This window comes from Anser cygnoides, chromosome 11 (assembly GCF_040182565.1).
Source record: "Anser cygnoides isolate HZ-2024a breed goose chromosome 11, Taihu_goose_T2T_genome, whole genome shotgun sequence".
Lineage (NCBI taxonomy): Eukaryota > Metazoa > Chordata > Aves > Anseriformes > Anatidae > Anser > Anser cygnoides.
Genome location: NC_089883.1, coordinates 15,887,530 through 15,912,651, shown reverse-complemented (window position 1 = coordinate 15,912,651; position 25,122 = coordinate 15,887,530). Strand labels below are relative to the sequence as shown.

Below are 25,122 nucleotides of genomic sequence, written 5' to 3'. Positions count from 1 at the left end.
CGCCGTGGTGCCAGTGGGAGCGCGGGGCGAGCCTCCCGTCCGCCGCCGCTCCTGAGGCGCACCCCCGCGGGACGGGGGGCGGCGGGGAGCGCAGCGCACCCACCAGGCCAGCCGCTGCTCTGCCGCCGCCATCTTGGTGCCCCCTCGGGGCGACGGCTCCGTCGCTCGCTCGTCCCGCCGCTGGCCGAGCCCGCCCTCACGGCGCTGGCCAATCAGCGTAGCGCGCGCGGGGATCGGGTGTGCTGAGGCAGCCAATGGCGACGTAGGCGCGGGCGGCCATCTTGTGGCAGGGGCCGCCGCTGCAGAGGGCGGCGAGGGCGAGGGGGCGGGCTGGCTGGCGGCCGCAGCGCTCGCTTCGGGGCAGGAGGTGTGTCTGAGGGGGCTGCCCTGGGGGCTCTGCCCCGACTTCGCAGTCCTCGCTAAGGTGTGGCCCCGGCCAGGCACTGGGCGCCTTGAGGCGCCTGTTCCCGCCTTGGGTTCGATGAGGAGGTCGAGCTGGGCTCTGCCGGGCGGTTGGGCCCTCAGGGGGTTGGGGCCGCGTGTGAGGGCCGAGGTGCCTCACAGTGGTTGCTGCGCTAAGCAGCTTTCCTCTCTTTCCTGGGCTTTCAGTTTTCCTGGGTTACTTGATAACAGCAGGGCAGAACCACAAAATTCCCTCCCCCCCTTTTTTTTGCTGATGATGAGGCCTCCCAGTGTGGTGAAATAGGGAGTTCAAATGTTCTCAGTACCTGTAGATTTACATGATGGAAACTCATTTGTTTGTGGTTTTGTAAGAAAAAGTGATCCTCTTCACAGCTTTACTGATGGAGAAATGAAGAGGAATGCATATTGTAGCAAAGCATTCAGAGCACCTAGTCCTGTAACTAAAACTCTGGAGATTGTATACAAACGCATAACAATATTGAGATGATTCAGAATTTTCTAGAGTACTGCATCCAGGTCTGGGGGTCCAGTACAAGAGAGATGTGGGCCTGTTGGAGAGGGTCCAGAGGAGGGCCATGAAGATGATCGAAGGGCTGCAGCACCTCTCCTATGAAGACAGGCTGAGAGAGCTGGGGATGTTCAGTCTGGAAAAGAGAAGGCTCTGGGGAGACCTCACTGTGTCCTTCCAATAGTTGAAGGGGGCCTACAAGAAAGATGGGAAAATTGTCTTTGGCAGGATGTATGCTGATAGGACAAGGGTTAATGATTTTAAACTAAAAGAGAGTAGAAGTATATTAGGTATTTGGAAGAACTTTATTCTGGGTATGGTGAGGCACTGGAACAGGTTGCCCAGGGAAGCTATAGATGCCCCATCTCTGGAACTGTTTAAGGCCAGGTTGGATGGGGCTTTGGGTAACCTGGTCAGGTGGGAGGTGCCCCTGCCCATGGCAGGGGTTTGGAACTAGGTGGTCTTTAAGGCCCCTTCCAATCCAAACCATTCTGTGAGTCTTTGTCCAAAACCACCAGTCAAGGAGTCTCTAGGTTGCAGTTCAGCATTAAGAAAATGGTCTGATTTTAATTTTGCTCTTTTTTGTATCTCAGATAGAGGCAGAAAGGTTTTCATTTCTCAATGGAGTCACCCAGAGCCTATTCTTGGAGGTAGCTTTATGAGGAGTAATCTTACTTCAAAGCTCAGGTATGGTGGCAGTTACTTAGCACAATGTTTAGAAGACTTGCCCAGATTGTGAATGTGTCAAGTTAAATCCAACTTCAGTCTGGCATCTCCCTAAAGTCTGCACTGTCCTTTTTTTTTTTTTTTTTGAAGTGATATACTTTCTAAACATGATTTTTCTATTTCTGTGACATAAATGTGAGCACCAGGACACACTTTTTTTTTGCTGTGAGGATGACCAAGCACTGGCAGAGATTGTCCAGAGAGGCTGTGGAGGCTCTTGGAGACAGTCAAAAGCCACCTGGACATGGTCCTGGTCCAGCTGCTCCAGGAGGCTCTGCCTTAGCAGGGGTTTGACCAGATAGTCTCCAGAGGTCCCTTCCAACCTCAAACATTCTGAGATTCTGTGACATAGTTGGGGATCAAAGCCACCACATCCTAACCTACTGTTCAGCTTTTGTTATGGGCAGACATGGGAGTCCACAGATTGTCTCTCATTTCACTGTATGTAATTCTTCTGTTTTACTTTGAACGGATGTTGCCTAACATATCAGTGGCTAGTTCGTCTAGTGGATAGTATTATCTCCTGTGAATGGAGAGATTGGGCAGAAATCACATCCTGAGGATGAGAAAATTAAACTTGGAATTTCAATGTCTGAGAGAGTGCTTAAGTCATGGAGTTTGCCCAAGAACAAATGGCACTACTTAGCACTAGCTCTAGGAGAGCAATGGCTTCCATAAATTTTTATTTGGAGATTCAGTATGTAGGGGAAGGCTTCCAGATGCAGTGCTTCAAAGATGAATGCTAATAACTAATTCTGGATTATGGTCAAGCAAATTAATACTGAGCTGTTAAAGCTCTGCCAAGACCGAGGCATTGCTGGCTAGAGGTACAAAGAGAATTTTACATGCCTCAAGTCTTAAGACAGAAATCAAAGGTGCCTCCAAGTTAGCACAACAGAGGGGAGTTGCAACTTTGAATTTTCATGCCTAAATAATACTAAAACTTCAGTTTTGATCCATGAATCCTCTTTCAGAACTAGCCCAAAGCACAATCTCCAAATTCACTGGTTAGTTTTTAAGCCAGATTTCTTGTATGGTGCACTTGAAGCAGCAAACAGTGATGTAAAAGAAGACACTTTCAAGGATAGGGAAGCTAGACTGATCCAAAATAAATCTGAGGATGTTTATGCTCTTCTTGGCCAAAAGGGGAGCTTAAAGGGTGTTGGGGAGTCTTCTTATTTCCCTGCTATCAAGTGTTACTTGATTTACGTAACACAAACCTCTGATATATGTGCCTGAAAGCACAGCCTAATTTTGTAATTGTCGGTCTCTTGAGGATTAAACCTAATACATATCAAGATTCAGAAAAACACAAGATTTTACTAAGAAAGAGAATCAAGACAGATTTTTCCATTAGAAGCTGAAGTTTTATTACAGGATAACAGTACATAAAGCACATCTAAAATCGATGTGTTCAATGCACTTAATAAAGGTAATGTAATATTAAAGGTACAGTTTCTAAGTACAATATAACAACATTCATATTAGAATGAAAATTGGAGTATTTAAAAGACAACATTAAATCTCTTATTTTTACAGTCGTATTTACAAAATGAATCAAAATACTTTTTTTTGGAACTGAGTAAAATAACAAACTTGAATATAAGCAGGCTATCATAAGAGTGAATTGGAAAGGTCCATGAAAGTGAAAAGTTAAGTGATTGGGTAAAGATCATTAGCAAAGGTTTAGTACAATACCACTTTAGTATTCCTCTTGATGGCTTACGTTTTATGGTGGCTAGAAAAGGAATTTATATATACTGTACATATAACAGCATACATTTACATGTACAGTATAGTTTCATTTGAAGTTGTATTTACAGAAATTTGAGCATATCACTCAACGAGGTTTTTGAAGTTCATGTGCTTAATCCTCAAACTGACGTATATTTGAAATCATCATTTATTCTTGTTTTGTTATGTTGAACATTTAGTCAACAGGGAAAATATGTTAACCAAATGGTTTTGCATAAATATATCAAACTATTAAAATTAAAACAATAGGGAGAACGTGTTCCTAGCATTATGTGTAAGTTAGTACATACAAATTTAAGAGCGACTCCTTTTCTTTTTGAAAATATCAAAAGGTGACTTAAATCAACAAGGGAAAATAAAATTGTCATGGCTTATATTTAAGTAAGATTGTAGCTTCAAGAGGTTTTTATAATTATCCTGATAGTGTTTGCAATTAAACATTCCACTTATGAAAATATACGCACGGTGCAGTAAAGTTTGTATTTATTTTTAGGACAACAGTATGTTTGCTGTTTAAAAAAAATTATTTATATATATATATTCCTTGAATTGAGGGTATAAAAGCAGTGCATGGAAGCCAAGAATCGTGGCTTTAAAATTCACTACCTTCTATTATCAAAAAGTGCAGTAAACAGAAACAATTGTATTTAATAAATTGCTCAAAAATCTTTGCTAAAGATCTTATAAATTCAGTAATATTACAGAAAAGTTCTAATAAATATTTAAAAGGTTAATTACCTCCTTAGTTAGATATTTGATATCCATCAGTTTTTAAGAATTAACATGAAAACAGTATCTAGAATGAAAGGAACAGGGGATAGGAATACTTTTAAGGGTACATGACTATGTAAATTAAGGTATATATGAAAAATAAAAACAAAACCCCCAGACCTGACAAATGTTGCGAATTCCACTCCTTAATTAACTTTAGTTGCTAGTGGCTGTCCTCAGATATATATGCATGATTTATAAAGCATACCCAAGGACTGAATTTAGCCATCGATCTACCATCGAAGATTTATGGAAAATTCCTATTTACAGTAACTGGAGTTAAGTGTGTAGGCATAGCCTAGTAACATATGTGGTTTGAGTGTGTACAGATTCTATTTAATGTGAAAAGGGAGGAAGGCACCCATCAGAATAACATCTATAAATATCAGATGCCACAACAATATAGAAATCTACGAACAAGCCAAATAACTACCTCCCTTTCAGACAGACAGCATATTGTAAATAGTTTATACTGCTAGATTTGATTCTTGTTTCTGATACGATACAGGCAGACTGATTTATTAACCAAAAGGGTAACAAGCTGGACAGAACATTTTTAGTAATGTTAATAATGTAGAAGAAAATTCTACATTTGATATCAAGTATCTGTACCGGTGAAGTAATTTTCTCCTTATTAAATATACTATAGAATAATTTATATAATGACACTATGCATTTAAAGAGAAAACCATGTCCCAAATCTTGTACTCTGATACAGGTACTTGTTGGGCATATGTAGGTGTATATATATATATATACACAAATATATATATATTTATATATAGTTATACTCAGTGAAATTAACAAGACCCAAAGGTGGTATTGTCTAGGAATAAAAGGGGTTTGTTTGCTTTTGTTCACAAAAGTAACTTATCTAGCACCACACATCAGAAAAACACAAAAATAGCACACTCTAGTTCTAAACAGCTATGTCTAAAATAGATTATATAGTAAAACAGATATTATACAGCATAATGTGGTATTTGATAAACAGATAAATATTTGCACTGTGTAGGCTGTTTATAGTATAACTTTATCTATACAGAATGAAAGCAAAAAGTTAACTGTATAGAGGTGAGCAGAACAACATTAAATATTATGACTCCAAAGCAGAGACGAAGTTAGAGTTGAAATAGAGCAAGATAAAATGTTTACAGGCCATTACAAGTCCTTAAATTAGTAGTAAAATAAGGAATCAGTTGCTCAAGTTTAAGAAAGCAGTAAACAAGAGATTGCATTTACATGCAGATGTCTAAAACTTGTATTTCTTTTAAATCTATGCACAAAAAGTCATTTGTTTTTATTGCTTGACATTCAGTTATGGCTAGAGTATTTTTTAACCTTCTTTGTACTTTGGAAACAAGAATATTGTTAAAGGTGCCATAAAAATGGACAACATTGAAAACAGTTTGCAAATAAACCACCTAACACTGCAGTTCTTTATACATTTTAAAAAGCCTTGTCTGGGGTTTGTCATATGTTAAATATATTTAAACTGGGAAAATACATTGTAGCTTGAAGCCTCCCATTGGCCCAAACATCCAATACAAAAACACATCTCCAGAAAAGGAGCAGGCAGACAGTACAGTTACATATAAAGAAGCAGCCAGTTAATGTCCTAATATTTCAAATATTCACCACTGTTCTGTAACTTGTTTCTAAATCAATGTAGAAATGAGGAACATTTTGGATTTAGAAAGGTGTACAGTACGTATGCCTTTTTGTGAAATAAAATTCACTGTATTGCTTATGAATTCTCTGCATTAGAAACGACAGCATTACAGATTGCAAATTCCTGTAAAGTTTATGCATCTACATTAAGACTCTGTGGGGTAATTTAGGTTAGTGTTTCTCAAACTGAAAGTCACAACCATTAAAAGTTGCCAAAGTGTTTAGATTATTATCAAAACACTCTGTCAGGCTCACACAGCTCGGTTCTATGTGAATCGTAGCAGCTCTGTTCACCAGCACAGACAGGCGCACTGTGCTGGCCGGGGAACTCATCCTACTTAGTGGATGCAGCTCAGCTCCCCTGGCGTGGAGGAGCTGGAAGGCTGTTGGCTGCCTGCACTTGTGGTAGCCATGGAGTTACTGCTGAATACCCAGCAGCTCAGTTGCTTTAGCTAGGCAAGGCAGCCAGTAATTACACCTGGTTCTCACTCTCTACCCCAGGAAAACTAAGTTAATTCCAACACATTGAGCTCTATGAAGAAATATAGCCCAGAGGGACTGTGCTTTCAGAAAGCTTGAGAAACACTGACTTACAGGAAAACAAGTACACAAAGGACATAGGAACACTGAAAACATGCAGGTGTTAACAAAAAGGTGTGGTGTCACACATCAAGTTGAACAACTTGATTGTGAAGGTCAGCTTGAAGAAGTAATGAGATTCTGAGGGAAGACAAATGAATATTGTGGCAGAAGAGTTGAACCTATGAGTATTGATCTGAAGCCTTTATCATGTTTTATTTCTTATTTGGATAGTCTACTTATTGCTATAAAGTTATTGCTATATTCTACCGATGATAAAGGCAAACAAACAAAAGACAAGATAAAGAGCAACGTTACATGTGAAATAGGTAGAATACAGCTTTCATTTTGATGTTAAAATTCTATTTAGTACCTGAATAGAGTTCCAAAGATAGACTGTATATTAACCTAAATGTTACATACTTTTCCCCTCAAGTCCAGTGACTTAGCATTATTTAGTGAGCTACTAACACAGTACTAGGATTAAAGCACATACTGCAATGATTTTTAAATAAATAACTCATTCAAATTTTAAAACTTTTCTTTTTGTTGTTGTATTTGGTATCCTTATGCATTTGCCCTCATTTCCACCAAATGATTTACTGACAAATATTTAGGCAAAAAGAAAATAGGAAGATAATATTCAAATATATTGATGGAATGCAACGTTTAAAGTAATAAATATTAGTATTAATAATAAAAAACTAATTCTAGTAGTTACATTTCTCTAGCTAAGGAAAATAAATATGTTTCCTCTGTGCAATCTAAATGAGCTAGCACAGGTAGAATTTCAGATACTGACTACTCAAAAGCAAATTGCTTCTTATTTTGGGATATTGGATGATAAATGCTGTTTCTGACACTGATATTAGTAAATTTATCTACTTCGGGGACTTCAAGAATTTGCTGGGAAAAATCATACACTGTTTGCACAGCTTGTACTGGCAACCTGTTTGTTCATCGAGTACAGACTGGGGAACATTTATGTCAATCCTTAGAGCCCAAAAGAAGATACTGTAATGTTTGGATCACCCCACTACGTAGTTAAAACATTGTGTAGATTGCGAGTATTAATAGTATGTTTAATTGATCAGCAAGTATGAAAAGAAGGATTTCTGTTGAGAATCAGCAATAGGGATTTTTTTCTGGTGATGTTACCAGAACACAAGCTAATCAGGAGGTCATACTTGCTAAGCAGTTGTCTGCCTTAGAAGGCCATTCCAAGCTAAACTGGACCATCAGCTTGCAAAATGTTAAGAAAGGTTTCTCTAATGATTATATGTAACATCAAGTAAACAGCTGGAAGCCATAGACCCAGTGGAAAACAAAACAAACTTAATAACCTAAGATACTGGAGAACTGATGCTTTTTGCAAGAAAAAAGACGTTTGATAGAGAAATTCACTCTCTTCCTGATCTAACCAAAGTCTTGAAATCTTGCTCATTTTGTCCATAGTTGCTTATTTACTTTCCTACTTGCATTTTCAAAAGAATGTGAAGCCACAAAAGAAGACTAATTGTGATAGGCTTCCGGAATCATACAATTTGGCACTTAGAGACTTACTAGACACTGCTGGTTTTTGCTACTGTTGTGATCATTTGAAATTGATACGAAATTGATACTAGATACGAAAATGACTGACTTCAGCCTTAGTGTTTCTTTCCTGTCAGTTTTTTTGCTTTACCATGAGGCATAAGTGACAATGACAGACAAGGTCTGAATTATTGTTCTTGTATTCTATGTGACTTTACTGCCAAAACCTAATCATTGCATTTTCATTCATATTGTACTATCATAAACTGATTTGTTTTCTTTGACAATTTAAATACTGAAAACCCATTTTATATTGCAAAACACTGAAATTCACCTGGAAAAAGTCCTATGATTATAACAACATCCAGAGGTTATTGAAATTAAATTTCAATCATGATCTATTAATGGATCAGCATTCATTTATTTGTTAAAATATAATTGCAAAACCTTTGCAATTGTTTCGAGTAATTTTGTTTGGAAGAAAATAAAGACCAAGGAGCAGATAGATTGCAAAACTGAGTCATAGAATGAGGCACACAGAGCATTTAGTTAAAAAAAAAAATATCTATCCAGTTCTCTTGTGCCTGCGGGGAGGGGGGAAGGGAAGAAATATTAGCTTTTTTTTTTTTTCTTTTTAAAGTAATTTGTCCCACCAGTAGTACTGGCCACCCTGTTGAAGAGTTTTAGAAGATCCCTGAGCACATTAGTTTCTGACTCTTAACCCCAGCTCCAAAATGGTAGGGCATCTGTTGTTGATAACAAGATGGATTGTCATTCACAGTTAAGTCAATCATAAGGTGCTTATATATTTACCCTTTTTTTCACCAATCAGCACAAAGAACTGTCAGAAAATAACTTTTATTTTTCTTTTTAAATAATAAAAGGGCACAAAATTATTAAACAATGTTTTGTGACAGTGGTTTAGGATTATTATCTGGCTGCCCCTCAACAACAGACAAGTGATTCAATCGACATTCCTTAGCAAAAAAAAAAAAAAAAAGGCAAAAAAAATCCTGTACAAATATGTATTTTTCCCTGAGGGATCAAGGTTACACCCGCAAGTGCTCTATGTACATATTGCACTGTAGAGGAATGAAGAACATGTGCAAAAAAAGCAACAATGATTGAAGCTTACTAATCAAACCTTTTAATCATGACTGCTATGTCATCTTGCATTTTGGAATGTCGGAACACAGCTATTCCTTAAATCTACAATGTAAAAAATGAAGAAAAGAAAGAAAAAGAAACATACACCTCTACTATGGCACATTCAATGAAATAAAAAGTTTTCCAAAGACAAATAGACAAATTCCGTCAAGAAAATAATACAAAGTTCGTTCATTTGTGTTTTTTTTGTTTTTTAGAAAAATTACATTACTTTCTTTCATTGTTTCACATTACAAAATCTTTTTTTTTTTTTAATGTTTACACAAATCACATTTTATTGCAGGAATATTTCAAGTGCCATCAAATATTTATAGAAGGGTTAAAAAAATAGAAGTCTCTCTAAAGTGGTCCAGACAAGGCTTTGTATAGAATAAATCTTTTTTCCACCTTCTGTTTTTGTCTTAAGTATTTTCAATACATTTTCTTTTTTTCATTGACACTTAAGAGCCTAGAAGCAGCCACTCACACATACCCACGCATATATTCATGTGCGCACAACAGTACTCTCTCTCACACACACAGGTGCACATACACAGATATCTTGGTATCCATACTAAGATAGATAAGCTTTAATAAAGAACAACCAAACTTAAAAACAGCCTCCCTTTTCACCTCATCCCATAGTTTTTAAAAGCCAAACAATGTTAGAGATGCTGAAGTATGTTAGGGCGGTCCAAATGACAGTATACTATACTCTTTTCTAGAAAGCCAGAAAGTATCTCTGTGGATAGATAATATGCCCAATGAAAATCTCTTTGCAGATCTCAATGAACGGATCATTCAAAAGCAATATATTACTTCTTTATCTTCAGCTATCCTCACGTTTTTGTTTGTAGTCAGCTGGGCAGATCATGAAGATACTCACGTGAATATCCACTGCCCCCCAGTATGGTTTTTAACTGAATAGTCTGTTGATTGTCTGATACCAGGCCACAGTCCCAGAGTTCTGCAGAGTGCACTTCCTCTGCCGCGTCAGGTTCTCCCATGGCAGTCATTCCTGCCAGCCACTCTGAGGCTAGTCTACATCCCCTTTCATAACAGCCTCTGTGGCAACTGCCGTCTTTTCAGTCTATCTGCCATGGCTATATCTCTTTTTTCCTTGTCTCTACCAAGCGAAACAAAGCCAGTAATACTCTATTGCCAAGTGGCTGCTAACTGTGATCAGGAAAGCAGACTTACTTGGGGTGTGTATGCACAGCCTGGTCTGACAAGGTGCTAGTACACAGGAGCTCCCGCTGTGAAAAACAACAGCACATAGGTGCTGCATAGCCTGGGAAATCATGTCACAAGCCAATTCTAGATGTAACAGGCTTTCATTTAAGGCCTTATTTGGAACCCTTCTATGATTATACATTTTATTATTAAATGCTCCCAAAATCTGTGTTGTCAGTGACTTACGGGTATAAATACTCTGAACTAGATACTGAACAAAACCATTGGCATTTAAAGGCCTGGTAAAGTACTAATATTCATCAGGAAAAGATAGGTTAATGATGTGACTGAAAATTAATCCCAATTGCCTGGTAGTCTACTTATTTTCAAAAATAGGAGTTGTATCTCACTCTCTAAAAAAGTACAAGTCTTACTTCATTATTCATTAGTTGACACTGAAATTAAGTTTAGTTGATCTTTAAAGGACTAGCACCTAAGGCTGGTCACATTCAGAAAACATTTGTTAGTTAAAAAGGTTGCTTTAAAAATAGGAACACATACTGGAATCAAAGTAGCGTATCATGCCAGTTACTCCAATAAAGTAAACAATGATTCTAGGAAAAGGTATCAGTGAGACTGCACAGAGTGTGTGCTGGGCTGGGAGCGGGCAGCAGTACAAGGACAGCTCTCTGGACTCATGCCTCCATCCTGGTGCTCACAGAGCTGCAAGTGTTCCTGTCCATCACCCCCTGCTTTCACACTATATAGAGAAATGATAGCCAACTGCTATTCAGTGCTATCTATAAGCTTCCCTGACGAAAAAAAAACTTTAAGAGAGGTCATGGCTCAATGGCTCAATTTGACCCCAAAGGAAACATTCAAATCACAGAATAAACCTCTGTTTTGCTTGTAATAATCTGCTGACCTGGTTCTTCTTTTAAAATGGTTAGACTTCAGTGTGCTTCTGTTCAATTCAATGTTACTTTTCAATGACTGTATGTAAGAGATTTATTATCTTTGGAAATTGAAGTGGTGGTGTGCATTGTGGGTTTTTTCTCCTCTTTTTTAAAGTCCTATTTTTTTTCATATGTACTTCAGCATAAACTTAATTTGTATAGGTCTACAAGACATCTGTTTGCATGTACTCATCTCATCCAAAAGCAATTATGCACCTCTGGCTTAAATAGCCACAGTTTATTTTGTGATGTGGTTTAGTGTGGATATGTTCCCTTTAGAACTAATTTAATTTCTGTATCTTGCCACATTTGCTCAGAGACAGCACTATATGTAAAGAGAATGGTAACGTATTAATAAAGATGGCAAAATGTGGCTTATCAGTTGGTTATGCAATGCAGGAATCACAATTTCAAAATGACAGAATGTAGATTTATGGTATTTGTGATTTCCAGGCATTAAACAGAGTCCAAAACAATGTTTTCTAGCAACAGTGTGCCCTTATTTTATTGGTCTGTCCTCATGTGATAAACTTTAAAGTGCATCTATTTAAATAAAGAGAGCAATTCTGTTCAGCTACTTTAAATTGAACTGGTGGATGTTTGAAGAATGTGGGTCATTGTCTAATCTCACTGAAGCCAAAACCAAACATCTTGTGGATTTTGATAGGATAGAGTTTGGAGTTTGAAGGCATTGTTTACAAAATGGAGTAAAAAGTATGTAATATTATGTCTAAAAATCAATTTTCCACATACATGTCATACACATACTTTTACTGTAGATACAGCCTTGAGTAAATCCCTTCAAACCTGGATTTATTTTGGGCTTTGTACACTTTGTTTAACAGTCTGATTTTCAAGGGTGATGCTTTATTCTATCTGTAAGCGATCTGTAATTGCTTAGTTTAACTTTGTCCAAGGAAATTCAGCACCTTTGAAAATGAGGCTTTTGACTTGTGTGCCTGAATCTGAATCTTGGCATGTAATTTTAAACATCCAGGTTTGAAAGATTTGAAAACAAAAGTACCTTTTAAATTAACAGTTGAAAAGCTGATTTTAATCTAGAAACTTTTCATTATTTTCAAACTCTTTTAAAAAATCTGTGTAACCATTTCAGGATATGACCAGCCTCTATTTAAAAGTAACATGGAAAACAGCAGCATAAATACCTCCCAATGTACCAGTACCTGCCAAAAACCTTTTTCAGTTAAACTTGAATTTCTGGTGCACATGCAACACAACAATGAACACACTAGCATTTAATTTAAAGAAAAAGGTGCAAAATGAAAGTGCCTTATCAATTCAACAAGAAAAGCTATACCAGTAACTACATTTTATATTAATTAAAACAATATATAAACAATATCTCTTTTGCTATATATAGTCTTCATGCCCATTTACCCTGTAATATATTATAATGCTATTGTTGCTATTGCTATGGACCCTTTTCATGCCGTTCTGTCTACTGGCAAATAGTGGTAGGTGAAAAAAATCGTCCTTCATGAAACAATGAGCAAGTTGTGCAAACTGATGCTGAAATCTCTGCAATGCACACCAGTCGCTGATTACTAGGTGGACACTCTGTTCTGATCAACAAATTGATTGTTCTGTCAGAAGTCTGGGCAGTGAACTACAAGAGAAAACAACCTTCTGATATTAGTACCCTCAGTCTGTGTAAACAGAGGTCAAGGATTGAGAAGCTGAGACAGAAAAAGGGTCCATATTTGTAGGCATAATGGAAATCATATGCATGAGAAAAACAAGTTCAACTTTGTTTCATTGTTTCCCATCCTTCGCCTGACCCCGACTGCCAAGAGATGTGCAGTGTGTTGGCTCCCTAGGTCTGTGCAGGGCCATATAAAGTGTCTTGGTTTTCTTTTTTTTTTCCTCTCTTTTTTTTTCTTTTCCTTTCTTTTGTTTAAATGTTTGTACTTCAGACATTCTAGAAGTGCTTAGGTGATACGTTTACCCATCAATTTGCATCGCTGGCTCAAATTCTGAAGTGAACAACTCCTTGTAAAGTGGAGGAAAATGAAGTCGTACAATGTCTGGGTATATTGCTTTAAATGCCATAAGCTTTTCTGTATGTCGTCCACACAGTGCTCTTAAAGTAGACACTTTGCATATTAACTGTAAAAAAAATGAACAGAAGTCACAGAGTAATACACGGAACCAGACCTCCTTACGATTAGAGCTCTCTCAAACATATGGAATTCACTTCAGTTGTTTACCTTAAGTGACATTTCAGAAGCATAGTAATAGCTAAGTATGGTATGTCAGATTTAAAAAAAAAAAAGGGGGGGGGGGGGGGAAGCCACTAAAATGCTATCAAGTAATGTACGAATACTATTTGTGAAAGAATCTTTCCTTGAAGTCACTAGGAAAATGTATCACTTGCCTAGTATCTAGGCAATACCACCAGCACCAGATTGATATGGAATTATTTCCTGTCTGGACCTTTATTCATGCTACTTAGTTACTCCCTTGGAAGAAGGCATGGCTGATTGCTCTTAAACCCACTGTATTATAGAGGGAAATGGCAGTATAATAGACCAGGCTATTTTCATTTATGCCCAATAAAGGTAGAATTAAATTGTCATAAAGAAAAGATCAGAAAAATCTGTACTTGAAAATATGACTAGGGCGGTCATTGAACTTACTAAGTACATATTTTTATAAAAGCACTGGAAGAAACCTTCCAACAAAGGTATCTAAAGTATATGCTGGGAAAAGAATGATATGAGCTAGGACTTGAAATGAGGACAGTCTGGAAAGCCTAGACTTTTATACTGGGCTGTAAGATCCTGCTTGTTGTAATTAATTCCATGGTGTTAAACTAAGCATGAGCATCCCTTCTGTGTAAAGTTCTACAAGGAACTACGTCTGCAAGGAAGTGCCTGTCCTTCCCGTTTTTCACTTTTTTTTTTTTAAACATCACACTGCCTTTGCATTTTTGAAAACTTATGTGATGATACTTTAGATTAACATAATATTATGTACTCTCTCTTTTCTCTTCCCTAGCCACCAGGATTTGGAAAAACTGATGAGAAAAAGACTGTGTGGGAAACTCATGGAATACTGAGAAACAAGGTTAGTTTGGATATTGTGTCTTGTCACAACCTAGCTGTCATGCACACAGGTTTCATGAAGATCAAGGTATGCATGTTGGAAAACTGAAATGGAAACATTTCTGCATGGCAGAAATGTTGTTTAGGACAAATAGGATAAAAACCTTGATGGCTTTTCATTTTCATTTTGCATTTATGCATTTACTAAACCATACTAAAGTATGGTTTAGTAAATGCATAAAAGCTTTTACATTGTTCATAAGAAAGTGTACTTTCACAGTCATGTGACATAGCACAGTATGATTCGTACCTTTGTTAGAATTCCATCTTCTCGGTGGTTCTTCTGTAGGACGTGCTGAAGTGCTAGCTGGATCTTCTGTTGGAGTTTTTCAATTTTTACCTTCTCCTGAAGCCATGAACGATCTAAATACAAATGGAGTTAACACCTCTAGTACTGTGTACATCCATCACATTCCACCAAGAAATACTAATTCTGTGGCAAATTTGTATTTCCTGTTTGCAATCTTCCTTACATTTTAACACTCTTACACAGGAAATGAGTTTCAAAATTCATAGGTTTTGGAATACATTCATTACTTGCATTTAAAATTACTTTTATAAAGCCCTCAAAAAGAAGATTGCTGCATATCTGAATAAGCTTTATTAATTATTTGCTAATAAGGTCTTTAAAATGCAGGGTATTTATAAAATGAAGCTAGCAACTTTATAGTGGAAAATGAATAGATTACATAATGAACAAGCAGTTGGAGTGGATCTCTGCTTAGATCTACAGTGACATACAAAAAATCAGAAGCAATATTAAGCTATTCAAAAAGTGCTCCTAAACTTCCTAGCAGAAATGATTACCTGCGACATCCGGTGTGGCAGAACTGAGGGATTCTGTGGCTTAAATACTAAGACAAAGGGCAAACATAATTCCATCATGGCAAATAGCATAAGAATATATTTATGATGGAGTCAATAAACTCACTGTTGCTAATAGACTCTTCCAACACATACTGCTGAGTCCACTATGCTGCAGTTTTAAAAAAGACTGTATTTCCTTTGGTCTTATGCCAGACACAAACTGACTTTCTCCAGTGGTATCTTGTTTCACCCAACCTAATAAGTCTTCCCAGTACCTGGAGTACTATGTGAATCTGTTTGAGATAATAATCTCAGAAAAAAACCATATTTTATCATGTGCTTGTGACAATTCTGCTACAGCTGCAAGCTCACATACATTGGAAGTTGACTACATCAATTCAATGCTGTCCATGTTCTGCCTGTCCCACCTAGATTGCCCTGGTGATCTCAATCAACATGCATTTAAGCTTTTGCAAAGAAGCTATGTCATCAACAAGGGGAAACACTGGAAAACATAGGTTTAGATTAGAATTCCAACTTGATTTGTTCTTAAATTTATGTTTTAAATGTATTTATGAAAAAAATTGGTCATGAGGGACCAAAAAGATGTTGACATTTCACACTGTCTGATAGTCTTAGCTTTACCATTAAAAGATACTTCAAAATGAAAATGAACTCTACCTAGAGCAATACTTTCTCTCTTACCTGCTGACATTAAAACAAATGCAGAAAACAAAGCTATCTCATCTTCTGTCAGGTGCATAGAACACAAACTTTTTCCAAATTCAAACACAAAACTAATGAAGTCTTCACACCCTGCCAAAAAGAAGGTACAGCTCATGCCAAATTGTTTAAAACCATTTCAAAGCTACACAGTTGCTGATACATTCTGATGAAGGTGAAACATGGGTGTAAAATACTTTATGGGTGAACGTTCTTCCCCTTAAGGACTGCTGAGTGATGATAGTGAGATCTCACTCATGCTTGATTTTTTTTTTTTTTTTTACCTATTCACCCTATTTTATTTATATATTTATTTACCAATTTAATCTACGCCCACAAGTCCCCAGCTCCCCCACACCCTGGTACCCAGTACTCTGAAGCCTTTGTACATTTTATCTTTTCTGTTCTTTTGGGGTAAATACAGATAAAAACCAAGCCATTTTTGAACTCAAAATTGGTTTGGCTTTGTTGCCATTCTAAATGAAACTTTTTCATGTCACCGTGGACTGGATGTTTTAAACGTGTACTTGAAAAATGCTGATTTTAAGAATATTAAGTACACAGAAGAGGGAGGGGAGAAAGGCACACAAGATACATGCAGGAGCAAAAGGAGAAGCCAGGGTCTGAAAGCTTTTCATGCAGAAAAAGAACTGTGTCTCCTTTCATCCATTCTCTTGCTCACACAGGTGTAAGTCAGGTTACTGCTGCTGTTACACATGCTGTTACGCAGTTCACAAAAGCTGAGCCCTGCTTTGAAAGGGACTGCAACCTCTTTTGGAATAGGGTTCTCCTCTGCAGATCTCAGCCCCCAACCCAGCATAAATTTCTGGGTGTAGTTGGTAACAGATGAAAGTAATGTTTCATTGGATCTAGTAGCAGGTAGAAGCCCACATCTGATACTGCATTCTCTGAATTGTTTGCACTCAGACTTTGTACCTTGAGGTATTTTAGAAAGGTATGGAATACTTCCGTAACTGTATGGTATTCTTCACTGCCATATTGTCACTGCCATTTTTCACTGCCCTCCAAAATGGCTTACATCCCAAATTTATACCCAATTAAATGCATCCTTTCAAAATTAGAAGTATAAAAAAAATGCTAGGGTGTTGTTTAGTTAAAAAAATATTTACAATATTTTACTTGAAAATAACTAGATTTTGCATATTACAAGACACTATTAAAAACTTCAAAGCAGTAATGTCAGTGTATCCAAGAGAGACTTAAAGTTTCCTTTTTTTTTTTCTAACAGGATACATCAAACTTTACAAGGGATTATGAAATCTGAGCTTCTGTTCTTCACAAGTGTGTCCAAACTGATCTACCCTGATCTACGGTACGTGACGGATTTCAACACCAACAATCCTTTACTGCATGGAGTTAAGCTGTTCTAACTCCTGAAATCAGCTTGGCCTCAAACAGAGCCAGCATGATTGTTTACAAAATAAGCAGTTTGAGCTTTTCAACTCTCTTTTTATTTGAACACTACAAGCTGATATTTTCAAGGCAGCTGTCCCTCTTGCTCTTCTACCTTATTGTTTTTATTCTGTGGTTTAAAATGCAACACTTGACATCTCCTTACCTAAGGACTTGAAAACCTCTGGGCTAGCATACTTGCCATCAAAGTAGACTGTGTTGTTCTGGGAGTCAAAGGCACGGCACATTCTGATGAACACAACCTCTAAAGACCCTAAAACAGAAACAATGTATGTTTGACTATTTAAGTAGAGACTTCAGTTGCAAGTGAGGATTTAAAAATTTCAAAATGCTCTGCCTTCAGTATAGATCGAGTAGGGTAGTCGGTTTCTGAGATGCAACAAAGAATAGTTCGATTTGATAGTAGAATTAAAATAATTCCCATAAACCCCTTTAGAAGTTTTTGTAAAAGCAACTTAGTTAATGCTAATAAATATTTTTCATTAGAATAATGAAGTCTCTGAAGTCAAAGCAGTTCATTTAGATTATGCTCATGAAGCTTTAACAGCTTTGTCCAAGTAATCTGCATTACTTCTACAACATCTTGTGTAGAACAATCTGGATTTTTACCTTCAAATATGTTATTCACTATTAGTATGCCAAGTCAAAAAAATTGAATCCGACTTCTTCATCCTTACACACTTATTGCTCCCTTTGCTCATAATGAAAATTTCATACATAGACTTGAACTCATCACAGAATGGTTTGAGTTGGAAGGGACCTTAAACAACATCTAGTTCCAACCCCCCTGCCATGGGCAGGGTGCAGCTTCCACTAAATGGAACTCATTCCATCCAGAGTAACCAAGAAAGCATATTATTTCAAACAGAAGACACACGGAATTTGTACGTTTTTTCTTGTACTATTTTAAATTATCATTGTACAACATATGTATATATGTATACATAATCACTGTATACAGCTAGCACTTTCCTCAGTCAAAACTAATAGAAGCAGACCTTAAAATTGACCCACATACCTGCTTTTAAAAGCACAATTTGATCATTTTGACACAGTTCCATAAAGCCATCAATGCGTTTGGCAAATTCCACTACATACTGTATAGCTTCTGTTATTTTGACTGCGCATAACTGCCACATTACCTCCCTTTGCTGTTTGAGAAAGAAGAAAAATTGAAAAGTTACTAATTAAGGTTTTAATGTTTGGAAAGCCCATTTTCATAAAGTAAAACTGAGCTGAAAATCAAAGTGGAGTGAATTCTCTCCAGCAATCCTGGCTACAGTCTGCTTATAACAAAAGGGAAGTTAACCTCAAAGAAAAAGCCTCATGAAGATGAGTGAAAATGCAAACATGTAAAACTTCTTCAGTGATGGCAGAGAGATCCAGGCTGCAATATTTTTAGTTCATAAGCCAAAAAATGTCCAAGTGTAATAATTCTGGTGTTTTCAGTGGGAATGTTACTCACTGCATCAAAAGAAAATACCAATTTACTCTAGCACTGCATAATCACATTTTTCCTATTGACTTGTCTTTCTTTCTTTTTTTTTTTTTTTTACAGAACATGAATTATCTAACAAGCTGGTCTTCATAAGGATACATATAAAGTATACATATATGAAGATCATCTTGTGAATGACATAAAGGCAGCATGCAATTAGTGAATTTCTCTTATGTTAATAATAATTCAGGATGAGATTATCTAACAAGTGGAAAAAAATGATATTCCTAAAGGTTAAGTATTTTTTGTGGAAATGGAAAATAAACTCAAAGAACAGTGTGCTTTAGTAGTGACTCTCAAGATAGTTTTCCAAAAGTAGCCATTTGGTAGTAGTACGTGAATGGAAGGCATAATGAAAATACAAACAGGGATTAAAACGTACAATACCCACTGGAGGCATGGCAAGCATTCTGCTGCTATTCTATAGGTAAATCTGAAACCCTGTGATAGCTGTAGAATGAATCAGGGATCCAACCCTGGCAGTGAAGGTGGGAAATCTGATGGGTTCTGTGTTTATAACCTCAAAAGGAAATATACCATGCAAAACAAGAAAACGTCAAACAAGCCAACAGGCTTTTTGACTGACTCCTATTCACGTTCTTGTTTATTGGATAGGAATGGAAAATGAGTAAGACACTCCCATCCAAGAGTCATGCATGTCCTCGTATTGATGAGTATTTTACAGATCAGCTGTAAAGAACTCTACAGTTACAACTTGGTGGTTTCAGCTGATTTTTATTTTTTTTTATTTTTTATTTTTTTTGGATGATAGGGGCGATTACAAACTAAGAAGAGTAAATAACATGTCATTTAGGAATGAAAAAAAATTCTGGTTTGTTATCCGTTTATCAGTAAGAGACAAAAACGTCTGGGGAGCTTTACCTTTTCCTGTACTTGTAACAATCACAAATGTAAAGTATTTCCTGCCATACTCATTTAGACTCTAGGAGTGTTTTTTTGTTTTGAAAACACACATAAATGTATATTCCTGATAGTAAACAGAAAGCAGTGAAAAAGTGAATTTTGCAGTGTGTTATGGGAATACCATGCTTTAGAAAAAGCTTGCCAAACTATGGCATGCTTTTATACCTTGTTCTGATAGTTCTCAATTTCTTCCTGAAGAAAAGTCTGCCATGTTATCTGCTGTAGCTCTTCTCTCAAGTACTGGCAAGTTTCCATATGAGACTTGGAAATATTCTGTGCAAGATGTTCTAAAAGAAAGACCAAAAAGTTATACACATTAAAAATGCAAAGCTATACCTTCAGACATGAGGAAACTAACATATTCCATTTGGAATATGTAGGAGGTGGGGAAAGGTTAGCTATTAGAATGCTTTAATTTCAGATCTCCTTGAATTTTTCTTCATAAAAATAAATTAATGCAAACTGCTAACAGACTCACAGTAAACAAAGCAGAATTCTGGATCTTACCATACCTGGCCCAGCGCATCCATTAGAGGGCACTCTGTACACGCACACACACATCACACACTCACAATGCAGTTCTGAGATTTGAATGCAGGAACACAAAGTATAGTCCTTTCACTACTTTGTAAGATGTTTAGGTGAACTTGAATTTATTTTTAAATAAAGAAAATTGTATTTGGGACAAACTTCTTTGTTACACAGCAGTGGGTGCCAAAGAAAGCCTGCAAGATCAAAAAGCTTGAAAAATAAAGGCAAAACTCAGTGAAACCAGGGAGCATTCAAACTACTGCAAATTCAGTAAGCGGCCTTCCTGCTTTTATTAAGATAAAGTCAGCTTTGAAACCTGGGCTAAGAATTATACTGTGAAGTACTATTCAGACTTAAAAATCTTTCTCTTTTCTACCTTGGCTCTTGACACGTGTTTTAGCACATAACAAGTAGAGGCCTAGTGACTTGTCTCACAGTTCTGCAGTCAGTGCTTTTTCAAGTTAGGCCATTGCTGACAGGGAAGGCTTAAAGTGCCAAGTGCAAGGTGCTGCACCTGGGTCAGGGCAACCCCAAACATGAGTACAGACTGGGTGAAGAGTGGATTGAGAACAGCTCTGCAGAGAAGGGCTCATGGGTACTGGTAGGTGAAATAAATACAACATGAGTTGGCAATGTGTGCTTGCAGCCCAGAAAGCCAACCGTACCCTGGGCCGCATCAAAAGAAGTGTGACCAGCCAGTTGAGGGAGGTGATTCTCCCCCTCTACTCTGCTCTTGTGAGACCCCACCTGCAGTACTGAGTTCAGCTCCAGGGCCCACAGCCCAAGAAAGACATGGACCTCTTGGAGTAGGTCCAGAGGAGAGCCAAGAAGATGCTCAAAGGGCTGGAGCACCTCTCCTATGAAGACAGGGAGTTGGGGATGTTCAACCTGGAGAACAGAAAATTCTGGGGAGACCTCAGTATGTCCTTCCAGTAGTTAAAGTGAGCCTACAAAAAAGATGGGGCAAGTCTCTTTGCCAGGATGTACACTGACAGGACAAGTGGTAATGATTTTAAACAAAGAGTAGATGTAAATGAGGTATTTGGAAGAAATTCTTTACTCTGAGGGTGGTGAGACTCTGGAACAGGCTACCTATGGAAGCTATGGATGCCCCATCCCTGGAAGTGCCCAAAGCCAGGTTGGATGGGGCTTTGGGCGACCTGGTTTGGTGGGAAGTGTCCCTGCCCATGGCAGGGGTTTGGAACTAGGTGGTCTTTAAGGTCCCTTCCGACCCAAACAATTCTGTGATTCTATGAAAGTGAAAGAGAATGGTGATCATGAACTACATGATATCCTAAAGGATGCGAGCGTCAGGTCTTCTGTGAAGTTTGCTTTATTTAATAACACCCTATCCCAGCTCTTCACAAATTGAGCTGCTGGACTGACCAGTCTGTTTAGTACTTATTGCATTAATAGTTTGATTTAAAATAATACCTAAAATCAGATTTTATGTGCTACCTGAACAATCAACGATCTACAACATAAGGTAGTTAATACTTCTGTTGTTATCATAGCTTTCCTGTATTTCAGTAGAATTTTTGTTTAAAAGTGTGTACTTAAAACATTTACCCTTTTACTTTCACTAGTAGCATCTGACAGCATTATTCATATGCCCTTGCAGGATACAGAAGGTGAAATTTTACGATATTATTCACTAACCTTAGCCTCAGTTCTGGACCATATTTAAGCACACACCTAAATACTTTCATTGAACAGCCACACCTTCCTAAATTGAAACCTTAGTCTGGAAGACAAACATTCTTCAGACATTGTTTGGCAATGTCAGTGCTGGGCACCCAAATGACGTTCCATGGGGCTTAAATGCAAGCACTGTGTAAATAAAGGTAAGCAATACAACAAACTCATTTCCAAACTCAACACCTGGCCTAAGAAGGAAAAGCCCTTTCTTTTTAATATAGGTTTAATGTTGATCCTTTACTAATTCCCACGAGAATTTTAACAACCATTTGAGTGAGACAAAGCCGGTAAAATAGCCTTTATCTTATTTTTTCTTCTCATTTTTACTTTATCTGTAACTGAAGGTACTTGGAGAACGTAAATGAAAATAAAACCAGCAGAATATTTTTTATCACATGCTTGCCTCTAATTAAAAAAAAATAGCGAGAGAAAAAGTTATTTTGGAATACCTGATTGTTTCAATTTTTAGGTTGTTTATTAATGGAGTAATTAGGAATCTTAAAGCTGCTTCTCTCCTGTTCTAGTTCACTTTTGACTGCTTGACACAGTGCTCTCTAATTTAAGTCTGGTGTTGATAAGTAATAGTTGTGGAATTCAGCCCTACTGTAATCATTGAGTGAAAGGTTTAAAGTAAAATGTCCTAATTAATGTGGTCATTATACGGATCTTAGGGAATTTATCAAAACATGCTCCATTGAAAATTTTTCTGAAGTATCTGAGTCCAGATTCTCTTCAACCACTGGAAAAGAGAACCGCCCTCAGATTACATTGATGTTTTGGTTCTGTATTTCCCAGATACCGGTAAACAGTGGAAGAAAATCCACTGACTTTTCATGTTAGAAAATCATGACTTGTCATTAGAAAATATGGTATTTAGCTAATGAAAAAGGAAGGTAAGACATTCAAAAATAAATCTTCAACTAAAGAAATACTCTGGTTGCTCGGCACTAAAAATTAGATTGTTCATCAGTATTCAGAAGGTACTATTACAAGAACTGAAAACAAAAGCAAAATTACTTTATATATAGATCTGATCTGTAACACTTCTGTAATGTGTTCAACCATGATTAGGGTATTGTGCGCTTCACAGAAGAATGCCTGTACATGCTCACAGCTGTCCTGAAACAGCATTCTCACTATCACCTGGCTAAATGTGTCATTTTAATCCAAAGGACACTATTAAGACAATTACAATGGAAGTTTTTCTCTCTCATTACCTAATTCTGCCATGGACACAGTTGGAGAGGTCTCCCCATTTGTAAAAGAACAATAAGGGAAGAAGCCCGATGCTGGTGTGTAGTCACATATTGGTTCTGGTTTGATTCCATTAATATCAAGACCCGACTGATCTGGAGAAGGTTGTATGTCTAAGTAGAAGCTGCTAACTGCAGAGTCTGCTTTGCTACCTTCAGGGGTATGCCCATCAATGTAATTACTGAGGTCATCATGTAGCTCTGTTAACCCGTTGGTGGTGATATTGTATGTTGGTGTTAGTGGTTCTGCCTCTCCTGGTTGCTGCTGATGATCTCGCTGCTGCTGCTGCATTCGATGTTTCTGTACCTCCGCATACAGGCTGTCCCTCTGCTTTTTTGACATTCGACCAAACTTTACAGCTGAAATACAGATACACAAGACATTTCAATTCTATAAATCCTCTGCTGCGTTTTATTTGTCTTGGGTCTTTAAAAACTACACTGAAGGAGACAGTATAAAAGCTAAATCAGCAAGATGGGCAGACCTGAGAATCACTTCTGTCAATTACCGGTAATATAACAGCATCATGTACTCTTTAAAACACTGTTTTAGCATGCAACTTAAATTGACCATTAGAAGTTACTGTTTTAGCTTAATTTATTATCTTTCCATTTCTGTGCCTAAAATATTTTCTTATATATCTACTGAAGTTGACCACGTATCCCTTAAGCAGTCAAATTCCACCTAGAAAAGCAGAAGCTAAAAAGTACTATGCTTGTCTGAGATGAAATGTCCAATTCCTGCCAGCAATATATTCATAATTCCTAAGAATACGTTATGTGATTTCTGGGACCTGTGTCAGCTGTAAAAGCCTCATAGTTTAATAAGATGGCTACCACCTTGTATGCTTCTACAGAAAAGCAAATGTGTTAGATGAACTAGTCATTACACTACATGGTCAACCATTTCAGAGTTTTAGTTTCATGCCCAATAAAAAAAAAAAAAGGAAAATTTATTTTAAGAAGTACACATAATCTGAAAGCTATCTCCTTAATCAGGCCTGATGTACATAGAGTAATGCACATGTGTGTGTAGAACATGCAACATTGCTGTCACTGTTTCAGGGGAAAAGACTGAGTTAACTCTTGAAATTGGGTAAGTGATGGCAGCCTCATTACACCTGTGGAAGAGGTATACAAATATCAGCTGCAAATTCAGTTCTAATAGTTATGTAAGCTTCCATTTTACTGAGAGGTAGATTTGCATGTTTACACTAGGTGTAATTTTGAGCTTAATAGTAACAGCACTGGAACACATTTTCTTCAGAAATATACCATTAAAAAACAAACAAACACCTCAACACAGGTTTGAAGAAACACTGATTTTCTCTCTGATTTTTTTCCACTATTCATTATACATGCATTTAACTTCTGTATATATTCTAAAACAGTTCTGATCTGTATCAGTATGGCAGACCATTACTTGCAACAACAGTATGTCACTTAAATTGGAATGAATACATAGAGGTAGTATTAACGTTAAGACTAAAAACTGCATCTTCAAGTGACCAAAGGCAAAACCCTTAACTGGAATCTACAATAGATGAGTAGGAAAAAAAAAGGAATTTCATACATGCCGTAAGTTATATGTATTTATCTAAATGTATAACATAAAACTACTCAATGATCTCAGCTATCAACTTGATATCCAGTAACTTTTAAGCCTTATGTTGTTTCAGTTGAACACACAGTATACTAAATACTGTTTTACTTTTTGCAATTAAATTGTGCGTTAGCAGAGCTTACCATCTCGAGACATCCCCACAGCAAGGCATTTCTGTAATCTACAGTGTTGGCAGCGGTTTCTACTGGTTCGGTCAATCAAACAGTTCTTCTGACGAGGACAGGAGTACGTAGCGTTGCTTTGCTGACTCCTTCTGAAAAAGCC

At 37.3% G+C, this 25,122-nt stretch overlaps 2 protein-coding genes and 1 long non-coding RNA gene across 13 annotated transcripts in view; 1 reads left to right on the top strand and 2 right to left on the bottom strand.

Annotated features, from left to right (window-relative positions):
* Positions 1–228, bottom strand: part of ICE2 (interactor of little elongation complex ELL subunit 2) — a 30,426-nt gene extending 30,198 nt beyond the window's left edge. For 2 of the 3 annotated variants that reach the window (XM_048081308.2, XM_067003926.1), the window contains exon 1: positions 104–228. In XM_048081308.2, coding sequence (XP_047937265.1) covers positions 104–132 — 29 coding nt within the window. In that variant the 5' untranslated portion in view covers positions 133–228. The remainder of the gene's footprint in view (positions 1–103) is intronic. The other variant, XM_067003925.1, reaches the window with a different exon arrangement.
* On the top strand, positions 162–25,113 carry LOC106033748 (uncharacterized). 4 transcript variants are annotated; one of them, XR_010834264.1, is made up of 5 exons: positions 162–262; positions 1,525–1,618; positions 14,260–14,328; positions 17,146–17,229; positions 18,889–19,575. It is a non-coding gene; the product is annotated as an uncharacterized lncRNA (long non-coding RNA). The 4 variants fall into 4 exon arrangements; XR_001205530.3 differs by having other exon boundaries at positions 227–367; XR_007169963.2 differs by lacking the exon at positions 18,889–19,575 and adding an exon at positions 24,974–25,113 and having other exon boundaries at positions 232–367.
* The window catches only part of RORA (RAR related orphan receptor A), a 414,152-nt gene continuing 393,959 nt past the window's right edge, over positions 4,930–25,122 (bottom strand). For 5 of the 6 annotated variants that reach the window (XM_067003930.1, XM_067003931.1, XM_067003932.1 and 2 more), the window contains 8 exons: positions 24,981–25,122; positions 23,199–23,594; positions 19,918–20,039; positions 18,349–18,481; positions 17,476–17,583; positions 15,879–15,989; positions 14,617–14,729; positions 4,930–13,368 (listed from right to left, as the gene is read on the bottom strand). In XM_067003930.1, coding sequence (XP_066860031.1) covers positions 13,204–13,368; positions 14,617–14,729; positions 15,879–15,989; positions 17,476–17,583; positions 18,349–18,481; positions 19,918–20,039; positions 23,199–23,594; positions 24,981–25,122 — 1,290 coding nt within the window. In that variant the 3' untranslated portion in view covers positions 4,930–13,203. The remainder of the gene's footprint in view (positions 13,369–14,616; positions 14,730–15,878; positions 15,990–17,475; positions 17,584–18,348; positions 18,482–19,917; positions 20,040–23,198; positions 23,595–24,980) is intronic. The other variant, XM_067003933.1, reaches the window with a different exon arrangement.